The sequence below is a fragment of the Lepidothrix coronata genome, unplaced genomic scaffold (genome assembly GCF_001604755.1).
Source record: "Lepidothrix coronata isolate B3197 unplaced genomic scaffold, Lepidothrix_coronata-1.0 Scaffold19, whole genome shotgun sequence".
Classification (NCBI taxonomy): Eukaryota; Metazoa; Chordata; class Aves; order Passeriformes; family Pipridae; genus Lepidothrix; species Lepidothrix coronata.
The window spans coordinates 3,116,336-3,132,093 of NW_016690199.1; the positions used below are offsets into that span (position 1 = coordinate 3,116,336).

General features: G+C 45.1%; 1 protein-coding gene across 1 annotated transcript in view; it reads left to right on the forward strand.

Annotated features, from left to right (window-relative positions):
• The first annotated feature begins 3,465 nt into the window (after positions 1-3,465).
• Positions 3,466-15,758, forward strand: part of LOC108493799 (protein AHNAK2-like) — a 64,692-nt gene continuing 52,399 nt past the window's right edge. Inside the window, exon 1 of the mRNA XM_017807626.1 lies at positions 3,466-4,162. Coding sequence (XP_017663115.1) covers positions 4,108-4,162 — 55 coding nt within the window. The 5' untranslated portion in view covers positions 3,466-4,107. The remainder of the gene's footprint in view (positions 4,163-15,758) is intronic.

The window sequence follows — 15,758 nt, forward strand, 5'->3', positions numbered from 1 at the left end:
GGCTCTCTGTGCAGTAACTGAGAGATGTGTGTGTCTTCAACAGTGGTGGTAGAGAAATCTCCCCTCAGAGGTGCATTTATCTTTACAGAGACTATTAAAAAATACTTGAAAATTAACTTGCACTGTATGTGTCCCTCCTTGAAAATTAAAGACACTTCAGTTATTCCCTTCTTTAGTCATGCAAACACGCTCCCCCAACACCTTCCTTTTGGGTCTTTGTAGACTCAGTGGGAAACATAGAACCCAGAAATACCACACCACCAGAATCCTGATAGGTGATGACTTTGCCTTGCTCTGGGACACTGCTCAGCTGGTGGCCTGGTCAGGCCTTGCAGCTCTGCCATACCATGGCCAACTCAGCCTGGTCTAGGGGACATGACAAGCAGTGAAGGGACACAGACCAGCACGGCTGCACAGCAGATGGAAAAAGGCCCCTGGACAGGCAGTTTTCCCAAACCACATCTCACTGGGGTACTTGCACCAGGGGCTGCTCCTCCCCCACCCCAACCCTTCTGGGGTACAAAATGTCACGAGAAAGGTCTGGCATTGTCTTTTATCTTATTTTTGTTCACAGCCCCTGAGGGAGTGTTAGCACATTGCAATTGCTTTTCCCTATTCTTCTGTCATCTGTGCATATTTCCATGACACACTTTCCCTGAGGCCATCAGACCCAGCTGCCAGCCCTGAGGGCTTCTCCACCTGGCTAGACATAATGAGCAATGGAGAGAGGACATTTGCAGAGGATGAGACACTTGGATTTTACAGAAAAAGGGCGTGCTCAGAAAACTGCAGTGCTAGTCCTATTCACAGGTTGCAAATGCTTGCAGAGAGCAGCAGGAAGGCTGGGAAGAGCTTTGGGAAGACAGGCTGAGCTTTGCCCTGGCAGAGGTTGGCCAGCAGGTCTATGTGGTTGTGCAGTTCCAAATCTTGGTCCTTTCCAGTAGCATGTCAGATAACCCCACATTTCAGCAGTGACTGCCACTGTGGTGACATCTGGTCCAAGAGCAAGGAGCTGCTGATTTATGGCCATTTCATTCACGAAGGAGCTGTCACCTTCCCTCCATCTGCATTTGTGAAGACTCTGATGGAATGCATTCAGCAAGAGACATGGACCTTTCCTAATGGTATCAAGAGAAAATATTTTCTAGATCCTATGCAGCTCCATCTTTATGTCTCTGGTTCTTCTGAGATAAGGAAAATGTGGATCCAAACTCTCACCCTCACAAAGCAAGGACAGAACTGAACCCAGACCACCTGTGTGCCAGGAGAGTGCTCCATGGACTGGTGTGTTATGACAAAAGTGGGTGCCACTCTAAACCACTGCAGGTGGACAAACACAAACCTGCTACCAGGGATAAATTATGCTCCAAAGACACATAACAAAACATGTCTGGAAATCCAGTCTGGATCCTCAGATCATGTCTGAAGCCTCAGCAGGCTCAGGAGACCAGATAGACTGAACTTCTCCCATAGGACATCTGTGGGCCCATCCAGGAGAGATCCAATCTCTTGGGCAATAGAAATTAGGTATCTCCAGAGTGTATTTGTGTTCAGCATGAGACAGCAGCCCAAGCAGAGAGCTGGGGTGCCTGGCAGCACAGTGCTGGACTAATTTCTTCACATGTCATGATTCAAGCTCTGAAACCTCATTTAAATCTATTCTCCAGTAATGGATCTCTTCCAGGTCCTGCCCTGCTGCTTCCTGTGCTGGATGGTGACATATTGGTGCATTCCGTATCCTGCACACTTTCTGCATTTTACGGGAATTCACCACCAACATCAGAAGCAAAAATAAAGCTAACCAAAGACGTCTGCAACAAGAAATATTTTGGCTTTTTAGGTGCAAACACATGGCTGAAATGAGTAAATTAGGGGATCTTCCAGCTGAGCTGTTCTCCTGTGTGTGCATGCACATGTGCTTGCATCTGCATTTTTACTTCAACTGTTGTCATCTTCACTAAATATTTTACTATGTTCAAAAGCATATTTTTAAAAGGGCTTTCAACAGTAGGAAACAACACATGGATTTTTATTCCCCTGCTGCACTAAGAATAATTCACTTGTCAGATGCCACACTGCTCTCTTCATCAGCTGGTTCTGCAAATAGAAGAAACCACATCCTATGCTTACAGAAAATCCCTGAGTCACCACTCTGTGTTCTGATCCATCTTCTCCATGTTTGAGCAATGACAAGCTGGGGGCCTTGGACTGCTCAAGGATTTATGCCATCAGGTATAGTTAGCAGAATATAAACCTTAGAGATATAATTAACAAAACATTTATCAATTGCCACTACTGCCCCTACCCAAGTGGTGCCTCTATAGACTGTGCTGAGATGGTGCATATCCTTGTTTCAGGCAGAGCAGTTGTGACCTTACACTGACATCCTATAGTGAAGGCTGTGTCTGTCACAGGCACTGGCCCAGCACTGTGGCACTTGGTTAATATGGGCTGATTTATTTAACACAGGCTTCAGTCTCATCTCTTGATCCTCTGCTCACCTCATCACAGGCATCTACAGTCCCACAGACACGTGTGGTGGCATTCCTCTCACCTAACTGTGAGTAACTGTAGGTCTGCACACCTAAGCTTGATATCTGGGCTCCCAGGGTGGTTCAAGGGTCTACAGTCATGGAGTCAAGACTGTAGGTTGCATGGTCAATACAGACAGGGAAGTCAGGGGCACAGTCTCTTAACAGCCACAAATGGCTGGATGACTGTAGTCCTTTGACAATGGGTAAGTTTTTATTCTGTAGACATCTAAAGCCATGGGAGTTGAACCCTGACCTCACAAGCCCACAGACCCGACTTCATAGGTAGTCACCTCTCCTATGATCTTTGAGACACCAAAACCCCACAGTCCTGGTTGGGCCCAGCTAATCGGGTGTCATGGGGGTTACGGTCCTCAGGAGGAATTAAAGGCTAGGAATTATCTAAGGTGGGTACCATAAGTAGTACAGCCACACATGTTGCCTTCCTTGACATAAATGCCAAGGAAGCCAACTCTAGCATGAAGCCTTGAAGTCTCTTCCTATCCTGTGCTCCTCACCAATACTGGTGCCACACTCACAGTCAGAAAACAGGGGTGATGGTATGGGCAAATTCCCTGTCTTTGGCAGCACTGGCCTCCTGGCTCATGCTTGTTACTCTAGTTTTCTCCTCAGCTCCCACTAGGATCAGGGAAACTTGTCCCATTGATCTCAGTGACCACTGGATCAGACCTAATGCACATTCTTGCACAGCAGCTGTTTTTGGCCCCAGGCTGGTTGAATGTGGACTGGGCAGCATAATTTCCATGTTTTATAAAAATTACTAATTACTAATGAAATGTCTGAGCATAAGTTCAACACAGAAAAATCTGATATATATCTTGTTCTTCTTCATCCTTGGTGGTGGTAAGTAGCTAGCCAGGAATACAAGTTCATTTCCAAGATGTACCCCAAACCCCTTCCTCTGATGTGTGTCCAGGGTTTAAGTGTGTGATTTTAAGCACTGACAGATGAGTGGGATCTCCTCTGCTGGCTTCAGGGGCGGTTGGGTCAGGCCTTGCCTCACAGGGAAGTTAAAATCCCAGTGTCTGCTCACCCTTCTTGCACGCTTCCCTGCGTTTTCCCAGGGAAGCATGCAGAATACTTCCCCATTCTGCTAATCCTGGCTCTCTCCATCACTGGGAGGCTGCTGTGCTCCCGTGTCAGTGTGGCCTCTCAGCTGGAGCCTGGGGAGTGCAGCAGCCAATCGGGCAGCCTGGCAGCCCTGGCATCCTTCATCAATCTCCCTAAGTGTCTTCAGACTCTGTTAGGAACATCCACACCACTCCTCCTCTCTCTGCAATGACCTGAAGCTCCAGCTCTGCAAGCAGTGATCAGTGATGCATAATGCAATGCAGGGCAGCCCGGAATAATCTGGTTGGCATCCAAGGATGTATATTCACCGAGAGGCTGGGGAGTGTGTCAGCATTTAGTTTCAGTCTAGCTGCACTTTTCCTGCAGCACAGAATCACAAAGTCTCCGTCTCCTCCTCTGGATTGGGACTGATTCTTCACCGGGAGCCTCTGAAAAGACAAAGTTTTCCTCCCTTGTTATTGCTGTACCACCATAATCTACCAAGATGTGTGACTGCTTTCATCTAGTTCTTCCTAACTGGCCAGGATCTCCAGCCAGTGGTGGGCTTACATTTTCTATAATTTTCTGTATTCTGCTTCTGCTTTTCTGTGCTCTGCTCTCGCTGCGACTCAACCTCCCAGGCAAACCCTGCAGCTGCCGGGGTGTGGCTTTCTCTGATGCTGCATGAATCAGATAAGGAAAAATAGAGTTAAGAAAAGCCTGTCCTTACCTCCTCTAAACTTTCCTGCATTATGTTGAAGCTATGCTTAAAGGAACTTTTGACTCAGTAAACAAATTAAATTCAGCTGTGTCTAACTTACCTGTTTTGGGTTGCATGCCTTAATTCACAAGCTTGCCCTTCATCTCTCATAGCAGCTAGGAAGCAAGTAGCAGGAGTCAGTGCATGATACAGCCCACCTGGCATTTACAATAGATAAAGCTGTGCCATGTAGTGTATGTTTGCAAATTCAACGTGTCCTATGCTCTGTATTCGATCTGTTGGCTGGGCAACACGGCACTCTGGGAGAAGGGCTTTTTTTCCTGGGTTTCCCTACTGCAGAGCAGAAGGAAATTAGTGATTTAACCTATTTTTTTTTTTAAAGGGGAAAAGATACATATTTTAATACAAAATATCAGTGAAGCAGAACACTGATGACTGGAGGAATGAGTCAAAGGAGTAATGAAAAACAGTTCTTAGCTGGCAGAAGAGTATCAATAAATTACAAATCTGCTCTTTAGTTTATGCAGAGATTGACCTGTTTTAAAATAAGCAACTTGTAGTCTTAAAGTTGTGTCTACAAAAATGCCAAGAATCTGAAATTTCTACAGTATCTTTTTCTCCCTAAAATATACAAAAAGCTGTGTTTATCTACATTCTGCAATAAATTTCCTCTCTATTTATTCTCGTAGAAGAAGTTATAATCTACAAAACACAGTCTGTAAACATTTTGATAGCCTAAAAGTAGATAGCTGGTTTTTTTTAAAAAAAAAGTCTGATTATTTCTGTTTTCTTTTGTAAATAGTTAGGATTATATTTTCCAAAACAATGGAAAGTCAGAAATTGTTTGTTAAACTCCCAGTCCTATTATTTCCTAAGTTGCCTTGTTGAAATCAAGGAGACAACTCAAGAAATAAGTCATATCTCTCCACCCAAAAAAAAGATACAGTCTAACCCCCGCTTGTTACCTGGTGTTTAGATTAACTAATTGAATTGCTATAAGGTTATAGCAAAATGTTTTAGGACTACACTCTGACAGTATTTTAATATGATTTATTCAAAATATGTTTGACATAGCTCTGGTGAAAATATTTTCTTTTATAAATGTGACTTTTCCAGTAGTATCATTTTCTTAATGTTTGTCTGCCTGTACAGATTTACTTATTTAGCAAACAAACTAGTTTTGTGGCTCTTGTGGCTCTTACTATTTACCACATCAGAGACCTTCTTGGGACTTTTGGGTGCTACCTAATAGAAACAAAATCAGAACACTAACAGAGCACTCCACAGAACAAACCTCCAGGTTTTCCTCACTGATCAGCAAAAAGGTTTGGGTTGGATTTTTGGGGTTGNGCTATTTCTCTGGTACCAGTTTTCTGGTGGTGTGAAAGGATGCTGTTGTGGGTTACACACAAGGGGAGCATCTTCTGCACTGGGTCATGCCGCAGAACAAACCTCCAGGTTTTCCTCACTGATCAGCAAAAAGGTTTGGGTTGGATTTTTGGGGTTGTTTTTTTTTTTTTTTTTTTGGCTAAGGAATCAAAACTCTACCATGTCATGAACATGGGTTGCTATTTCTCTGGTACCAGTTTTCTGGTGGTGTGAAAGGATGCTGTTGTGGGTTACACACAAGGGGAGCATCTTCTGCACTGGGTCATGCCGCAGCATCAACTGGATCCCAGTGCTTGGGAGGTGCAGAGCAGGAGCGGGACCATGGCACCTACAGCAATGTCTGTGCTGGGAAAGGACGGGGCAGGGAAAGAAGGCTGCATGTGAAATCTGACAGGCATCTGTTTTCCAAACAGTTATTGCTGATGTTTCTTGACAATGGGTTATCTCACCCTCAGAGGTCAGGGTGTGGCAGGGAAAAGCAGCTCTGTTTTCCTCAGACAGGTAGGCTGGCTGGCTGCCCAGGCATGTGATATGGGTTTGAGAAAGGAATATCAGCATGGTGATGAGGCAGGCTCATCCCAACAAGGGTGGGGGAAACCACACCATGGATCCCACATCAAGCAGTGCATATTAAATGCCTCGTTTCCTCCACAGCATGGAAGGAAGGCTGGTTAAAAATAGGCTCATTTTGCAAGCTGCTGTCTCTGCCGGCTATATTCATCTGCCCTTGCTTTAGCTGACTGCCATGATGACACAGGTGAGAAACAGATAAACAAAAATTTGCCAGTTTTCTTTATCAGCCAGGCAAGCACAGGCATGCACTTGGATCTGACATCTGGAGGATGCTGGGAGCACTTTGCACTTGTTGATGAACATGTTTTTCATGGATAATTTTTGAGTTGGAACAAGAAGTAGGAGAAGAGAACGTCTGCATCAGCAAACTGTGGCAATTGGCCAAATCCCAAAATATAAAGGTCCTTCTAGCACAAATGTTTTCTAAATCTGTTCTTTACCTTGCTTGGGGCATCATCTAAATCTTCAGAAGCTAATGCCCATTTTAAAAGACCCCATTCAGTAAGATACTCAAGCAAGTGTGTAGGGCCTCTTGATTGCCACTGGATTGGAGCACAGGGTCAAAGCAAAATACGTGCCTTAGCCCTTTGCCTGAATGGGCACCTGAACCGCAAGATTGCTGCTTCTCAGCTGTCGGGCTCATCTTTGCACTGTGTGAGAATAACAAGTGGGTTCCTGAGATCAGCTGGAGCTGTGAAAGTTCCTGAGCAGGACTCCATTGCAAGCTGTGACATCCTGAAAAACACTAAAAGCCCAGTGGCATTCCTTTTTCTCTGATCTTATTTGCCATGCCAAAGGCTGGGTGTCCATTTCATCTTAAGAGCTGCTGAATATGGTACACAAATTTTGAGGATCTAAAACAAAATGCCAGCTCAGTTGCACTTTTTTTTCTTAGAAATATTTTCTCAAGATGTTTGTCTATGAGCTGCAATAGCACCTATTCCAGCCCCATTACGAGACAGAGATAAACAAAACCTGTAGGAGCCAGACCCCCAGCTTGGGTGAGGAACACCCTCCCTGACTCTCAGGAGAAGCTCTGACCTGGCACACCAGCATATTTCATTTTCCCTCCTTTTACTTCTTTCAGTGAATATAATGTTAAAATGACACAATTTGTTTCAGTTTCAGCAGACACTCACTCTCTGCCCAGTAATACTTCCCAATATCTACTCTTGTTCTACCCATGGTGACACCAAAATAACTGTGGTGCCAGCACAGACTGAAAGGGAATCTGATTCATCTGGCTCTGGCAGGGAGCTCCCTGCCAGCATCATGAATCAGGCTCAGTAAATTGCATGCCTCTGGCTTCTCTCTGTCTTCTCTCCCTCCTGACTCATCTGGTTCCCTCCAGAGTTTATATTTTTAGTTATTAGTTTCACACTTCTATTTCCAATGGGTACGCACGGGCCCTTTGGTGACTTATGAGCACAAGTGGAAAAGAAACATCGGCATGGCAGAGCCCCACAGGCAACAAAGCTTTCTTTGTCCATCCTCTGTGCAATGAAGTGTGTTGCTGTTCTCCATCTAGCTGCAAGAAATGGGGATGGTATGTACCCGTCAGAGGCACAGCACATTGTGTTTGCCACAGCTTCTGATTCATGTGAGGAACGGACATACCCCAGCAGCAAACCAAAACCAGCTGAAAAATGTTGATTTTTCTTTACTGCTGCATTTCAAAACTTCAAGAAGGAAGAAGAATCAACAGACATCTCAAGTTCGCTTTGGTAGAGTGCTCTTCCCTGAGCAATTTGAGCTCACAATGCATTTTACCCAGTGTTTTGTGCACCATCTGTTTCTGTCCAAGGCACTCTGGCTGCAGCAGCCTCTTTTCCAGGGCCCTTGTTACTGTGTGAGAGGTGGAGGAATGTGAAGCAAATGCCAGGGAGAGCCCCCACCAGCCAGTGCCTCTGGGGCTGCTGCTATTGCTCCTCGATCTGCTGAGCGCTGTCGCCAGAGATAAATGACACCCTCGCTTCAATGTGGGGACTCGCTGCCAAGACAAACAGTCAAACAAACAGCAAGGCTGGGATTGTCCATACAGAGGAGTGGCTGCAAAATAATCCTGGATCCGAGCTTGCAGCACACATAGTCTCCCAGTGCTGGTGTCCTGTGCAGATGAAGCGTTTCCCAGAAGCTCTGTGCCTCACACCCTTGTCCCGACCACAATCCCATCCCCAGTGCATCTGTCCCGTAGCGTCTGCCAGTGCAGCCACCATGGGTAACCTGGATGTGTGGGGTGCTCAGGGCTCATTACTTAGCAGTGGGATATTCCCATGAGGTTTTTGTTGGCAGTGAGGTTGCAGGAGGGTTGTTTTCTCCCTGGTCTAACTTAGAGTGCACCTTTGGGGATGATGTGGCAGTGAGGAAAGAGGATAATAAACAGTACCCATGGGCAGTGTTGCTGTGAAAGAAAAGGCACAAGGGAGCTTTCTCCATCTTGGCCAGCCAATGCTAGAGCCTGTTCATTCTAGGAAGTGAAGGCCACCAACCCCTAAAACACCAAAGGAATATCTGTGTCTCAAGAATACATCCCTGCCTTTATGGCAACACAGAAAATTACATAATTCTGTTCAGTCATGAGACACAGATGAGTTTGAAAATGCCCACCAGATCTAGATTTTTCTAGGCTTAACCCTATATGTATACTAGTAGGAGATACTATGACTAAATAGTAGTGTCTATGTACCTTGCTGGCGTAACACCCTCATTTTGTGTCGAAGTATTTTGGGGCCATAAGAGTTGCACAACTGTAACCTTTCATTCCTGTGTCTCCATTAGTTTGTTCCTCTACTAACCCTGCCAGTCCATGTGCCTGCACAGAGCCTCGCCGTGAGGAGAGCAGCCAGGTTTGAGGTTGGAGTAATTAGTCCTGGCTGGGCTTGCAGAGTTTTCTTCAGTACAATTGCACCATTAGATTTCTATCAGTGTGACTTCCTCTGTCAGAACAGGCTGTAAAAAAAAATTAAAAATAAATCTATCTAGTTGTTAGAATCACTGTGGGAGAAATATTAGTAAATTAGTGCTAGTAAATGAATTGTAATTACATGGTTGCATTACACATGCATTCTTTTACCTGCATTTAATGCTATGTTCATAGAATTCATAAGAGACAAAAATGTTTCATCTGTCCTTCACTGCCACAGGGCTTTCCATCTCACCTCAACACAAACTTTTTCTAATGAAGCACACAGCAAACTAGCAGACCAGCAGACTAGCCCAGTGCGAGAACATGACACACACCTATGGACAAAAAAAGAAGAGGAAACAGCCCTACCACCTTCACCCTTTTCTTAGGGCACAGAAGGCAAATGCACTGCACAATCTGGGAAGTTTTCCAGACTTCTATTTTTTTTTTAAGTTCATGACACACAGCATGGAGCAGAATGCTTTAAGCTACTGTGGCATCAGATGTTTTTCAGGAGAGATGCTGTGGATGTGGATGAATGAAGAACAGATCAGGTTCTTCACACTTTTGTTTTCAAAGCCTGGCAGTATCAAAGCAATGCTCAGCTTGGACTGATAATCAACATCAGTAAATCCCTTTGGGACTCAGCAGTAGCATGAAAGGGGTAAATCCACCCCTGAATTCTAAGGGATCTGGAAGCCTGCTGCCATGGAGTGGAAGGGGAAATGTGATAGCCCCCAGAGAAGCCAATGCCATATGGAGTGGCTTGTCACAGACAGTCATATTCAAATTTCCTCTGACACTATTTAACCAAACAACAAGAAAGGATTTCTCCAACAACTCCAAATTTGACACAACTGTGGCATGGAAAAGACGCAGCACCCATTCTGTGGCACCCATTTTTCCAGCAGGACCAGCATTTTGGTAGGACAGGGACGAGAGTCAGGGACTTTTCTTTTGAATTCTATTGATGATTTTGAGCTAATATATTCAGTGTAGGATTTCACCACAGCTAGGCTGGACTCTTGATATGTGCCTTTGATATTGGCAGGCTAGACTCTTGATATTGCTGCCTTCCTAGTGCCTCACCCTGAAAATGATAACCCTTGTCTTTATTGGGCTCCTATATTTAATTAATGGCTGAAAAGCATCTGGAGAAGGTTGAAGTAGGCAAATTATGCAACTTAACTCCATGTCTGATGATTAGTATCACCATTCCCAGACTACAATCTCTCTTTGATATTGGGAACAGTAGCAAGAAAGATGCTGACGATGGTGACATTGGTTTTGGCTCTGGCTCATGGAACATACAGTCATCTCATATCTTATAATCCCAATTACACCAGCAGATTTACTCTGGATTCACACTAGTGTAACTGGAAGAGGTAGTTGGACTACAAAAAGCTTTAGTGAATGGGGATTAAAGCTGTGATTAGAAAACCAGAAAGGATTAAAACAGAAGGTATGGAAATGATGAAAAAGGTGATTCTCAGCAGCAAGGTGTGAAGAAGCTGGATCTCAAGTTGTTGTGAAGAACAGAGCAATTGGTGATGTGGCCCAACAGTCAGTGTTTCTGAGCCTTCAACAGCTGTTCTCTGTATTTCAGAGAAGGGCCAACGACATGATAAGAAGAGAGAAGCATGGTTGGTCTTCAGTCCCTACACACATGAGGAGAAGCAGAAGAAAATAGGAGACTTGGAGGGAACTACACAGATCCTGCATCACCAGAAAGGCAACAGTGGCATTAAAGGGAGGAGGAAGAAAACATCCTAGGAAAGCTTTGCCATGAATGATCATGAAATTATGTCAAGCAACCCATAAACAGTCTCAGGGAAAAGCAAAATAACAAGACTTTTCTTGTCTCACTCCCTTCCCCTTTGTGTCCTCTCTTAATCCAGAGAGACCTCAGCAAAACAGCACAAGAATTGCTGGGCTCCACCTAATTTGGTCTAAGGATAACTTACCTCCTCCCTACCCTATTTCCAGTTCTTTGCTTGACTTGTGTCATGCTTGTCTCTTGCACTCTGATCTCTGTTCTGTACCACAGCAGGAGCGAGTAGGGAAAGGAGAGATGTTAACCTTTTCCTTGTAAGCAGAACATGGCTGGTATGAAGGGGAACACAGTGCCTTTGCTCGGCCACTGATTTAGTCAAACAGAGGAAATGCTGCCATTTGCATGCTACTACCCTGATTTCCAAAGGGGAAAAATTCATAAAGGAGAATATGCCTCTCACCACCATCAATCCTGCAATTAAACTGAACTTTAGCAAAATATTTGCTGGGTTATGTAATAGAGACAGATTACAACAGCTTGCCACATGGCTGAAAACTGCAGTTTTAACCCCTGGACAAACTGCCTTCTGGTAGGTAAAGACAAGCAACATCATGGGGCTGTAAGAATGGTCCAGCTTCGACAAACTTCTGAAATGCAGTTTGATGGTCCATCTGACAGAATCCCTTCAAATATCTGAGCCTGTTTTTCTTCCTGATTTTCTTGGCTATGCATGGCCTTTCTTTCTTTCTCCCTACCTCTCCTCTGAGCAGTCTCAGACTATTCCTCCCATTCCTCAGGTGCTTCTTCCTCAGTCTTCTCACTCTTTATGGCTTCTGAGGAATCCTTGGAGATATTCCCTTGCAGCCAATGAGTTTGCAGTGTCATCCTCTCTAAGTCCCAGCCACTCTATGTCCCTGCAACTGCAGGTGTTGATAGCGACCTCGCTATTACCTTAATTCAGTGATCTGTGCCAGGACTGGGAGCAAAGATGTGGTAGTTTTGGCTGCAGGGCACTGCAAAAACCCTACCATGACATTAACCCCCAAGCCACCATGTCTTCTCAGATGTTCTGTGCATCTGCTGGATGAACCTGCCATAGGCAGAGAGCACCCTCCTTCTCCACCATAGCTTCAGTCTGGGCTTTAAAGTCTCTCTGTGTCTGATCAGATATTATTTGGGCAGTACTTAAAAACTGGAGAGGCTGAGCATTGTAGCTAATTAATCGAGCCAGAAAGACACAAAGAATGTTTGAAACAGAAGAGAAAACAAACGAAGTCTTGGCGAGCACTCAAAAGTAAGGCAGACTGTCTGCAATTGGCCACTCAACACACAGATAGGCTCCTCAGGGTTTGCAGAAACATGAGAGACGGGAGTGGCCTCTGGGAAGACCTCACCAGGAAGGCTCACATGATGTGGGGCGGGGTTTGGAGCCAAAGCCTCCCCATTGGCCCCACCCTGGGACCTGGGTGCATGAATGACCCAAAGCACCTCATTCACCTGAGCAGGGACAGCTGTCAGCCAGGAGACTGAGACCGGGACTGAAACCTGCCCACGGCTTCCAGGTAGGAGCTCCCATCTTGCAGCACACCTTGTTGCTTTGCCTCGTGTTGCCTTGCTGCTGATGTGCAGGAGGAGAGGCACCTGGTGCCCTCAAGAAGATGCAGTGTCTTGCTTCTCTGACCACATACCACATCAAGACTTTCTACCTGTGTGTTAGGATTCTTCCCTTGCTTTTCCCTGGCTGCTGGGGTTTGAAAATCTTGTTGGATGTGTGCTAAGGTGATAAACTGGTTTTATTTCCCTTTGCCTGGTATTGCTGTCACGACAAGCAGAGAAAAGTAAGATAATCCCCATCCTGACAGAGCAACCTAGGTGCTGCTGTGGCATGTACATTTGCTTTCTTTACAAATGCCTGCAAAATAGTGAGTGGCAAGGAGCTTCTTGAAATGGTTATGCATCACTGAACTTAACTGGCATCCACCCAGGCCCCCAGATGGGAGAAGAGGAGCTTTTTCTAAGCCCTTCCCACATTCTTGTGCAAATAGAAAGGATGAATGATCACCATCCCCAGTGCCAGACAGTTTTCTGGGCCAAATTCACACACAAGCCTAAGAAAGCCAAGGGGAACTGAAACTGGTGTAGTTCTCCCTTCCTTCCGCTTCTCGCAATGACTATATTTCATATGTTCAAATCCTTCTGGGATTGCTTAGACTGACTTTGTGTAATTATTTTCATCCTTGGATTAAACAGGCCAAATATGTAAGCTGGATCTCAGCTTGCTGAGATCTTTACACCATATTTTGTCCCTCTGGCATATATATTACACAGCAGCAGATTGCATTTAAGTATTTTTTTCAGAATAAAAGTCTGTCTTGGCTTGAGGGTGTCATTTTTCTCGTAATTCTTGCTGCTCTGTCTTGTATGGATACTTCAAAGGATCATGGAAGGATTCTAACCAGGCATCAACCCACACTGGCTCTTGGTATTCCCAGTCTCACACTTCTCTGGACTAGGAGAATGCACAGACTTTTCAGCCTAGAGGTTGGGGGAAGGTGTAACTTGATGCAAAAGCCTTTAGCTACACCCTTATTGCTACCAACTGTGCTTGTCCTTCATTGTTTGTGATCACTGATAGAAGTGCAGATTCATGAATGTGCCCAAACCTGAGGGATATATCCCTGTTTTGAGGATAAATAGACAGTGGTGAACTGACATTATTGAAATGGCTGATTGAAATGAAAGACAAAAGGATACAAAAGGCTATGAGACCCCCAGGAAGGATCACTGGCTTTGAAATCAGCTTTTAGTTGCCTTGTGAGATGTCAGTAGGTACAGGAGAAAGGGTGGCCCTTCAGTGTATCAGTCCTATGTAAAGTCCTGAGTCCACCCTGTACGGAGGGACACAGTATTTATGTGTTATGAAACATTCAATGTGTTCCATCTGCCACCAGGTCAGTGCCAGCAGGTGCAGTCAAAATTAAAACCAGTATTTTTTTATTTGCACCACCTTTCTTTCTGCTGGAAAAGTGCCACTTTAAAAAGCTTACGTCTTTCATGAGTGAAAACCACTTGTTCATAGATTTCCAGGCTTTCCAGGGAAATTACAATAGTTCATGAATTTCCAGCTGTGGGTCCTCTGTGTGTTGGTCGGTCCTAACTTTTGTCTTGAACACTCGAGGTCTAAGATAGGAATTGTGTCGTTTGGCCATCACTGGAGACACCTTGGCTAGAGAAGCCACACCATGCAATTTCTTCATCTACTATTAATATACGTGCAAGTTCTTCCTGCAGGGTCTTCCCTATGAACTTGTGTGCTGGAGCGTTTGTGAAATGCAGTTCTGGTGGGCAGAAAGTGCACAAGGGGCAAATCTTAGCTACAGAGCTGAGAGGATTGTTTCCCACCAGACCCATCTTCCCAACGTTCCCTTCCTCCTTGTTCTGCCTATTAAATTCCAGCTTCTGCATTGCCCACATCCGTCTCCAAAAGCTCTTGAGGTTTCCATCACATTTCTCGCACAGTCCAGGTGAACATGTGCTCTCCTTGACTAGGTCAAACCTGTACTTGAGCCTAATCCCTCCACCCTACAGTTTCTGTCTGTTGTATCCTCTCTCCAGGTTTACCATCTGCAAGATTTGTCCCAAGCAGAGGCTGATGTGCTGCCATCTTCTCCTGCCCCAAGGGATGGGTGTTCCTGGTAGTGACACGTTCTGTCCAGAAACAGGGAAGTTGTAAGGGGGAACAAGTAAGGCCACTGAACTAAGTTAGGTAGCTAAGAAAATCTTGCCATGGTTGGGAATGAAGGGCTGCTTCAGGCTCCTGTCTGTCTCATGTTGGCTGGATCCAGAGCGCATACCCAATGTTCCCACCATCTTGGCTCTGGCACTGTTCTGCTATGCCCAGCTCCTGGTCAGTTTGGTCTTCATAAAGTGGTTGTTTCTTAAAATTAACGTGCAGCCTTGCTGGAAGGCTCTAGGTAACATCTGGCAGGATGACTTTTTCCTTTTGCAGCTCACTAGATGATGACTGTGGGCCTTGAGCTGCCGATTCCCAAACCTGTTCTGGTTCATAGGCACCCCAAGGGCTGTTCTGAAGTGCTGCTCTGTTATAACTTGTTCCTTTCTTAAAAGTCAAAGGCTGCTAGAGATTAAAAAAGTGTAAACTAAGAAAATGAAAGACTAATGCTGTACCTGAAACTCTTTCATTAACAAGGAAACATGTCAATCTTTGACTAAATTAATGATCAAAAGAGGTGTTTTAGGAAACTCATCTATTTTCCCAGCTGTCTTTTAAGGTCTCAGTAAGGCTTCTCCTCTGTGCAGTCACCCAGAACCAATTCGTCCGTGCTCTTCCTCCTTTGTCTCACAACCCTTGGTCCTCCTCTCTCCAAGTTTTCTGGAGAGCTAGGTGGGTGCTACAGACCACAGATAAATCTTTGAAGCTATTGCTTGCATCTGCACTCTCCCTCCTTCCTTCAAATCAGTGCAGGGAGTTAGATTTGCAGCTTGGTTGAGATTTAGGCATTTCTGAGGTTGTAAATAAAACACTGTGTGTGATATACAGGTGTGGTAGTTTGGGCTAGGCCTTCCTTGGCGACCAGTTTGTAGCCAAGGAAGGGTCCAGATTTACCCAGTATTCCCTACAATTTTTACGTAAGCCAGGCTATAAGAAGAAAGGAGGGAAGGCCTTCGCTCTCTTTCCTTCTAGCGGTTTGGAGGTGCAGGTTCCCTGCTGTTGAGTCTGCTGTGTTGGGGAGCGAGGCCTGGTTAGGCCTTGCCGACCTTGGAGCAAGTGGA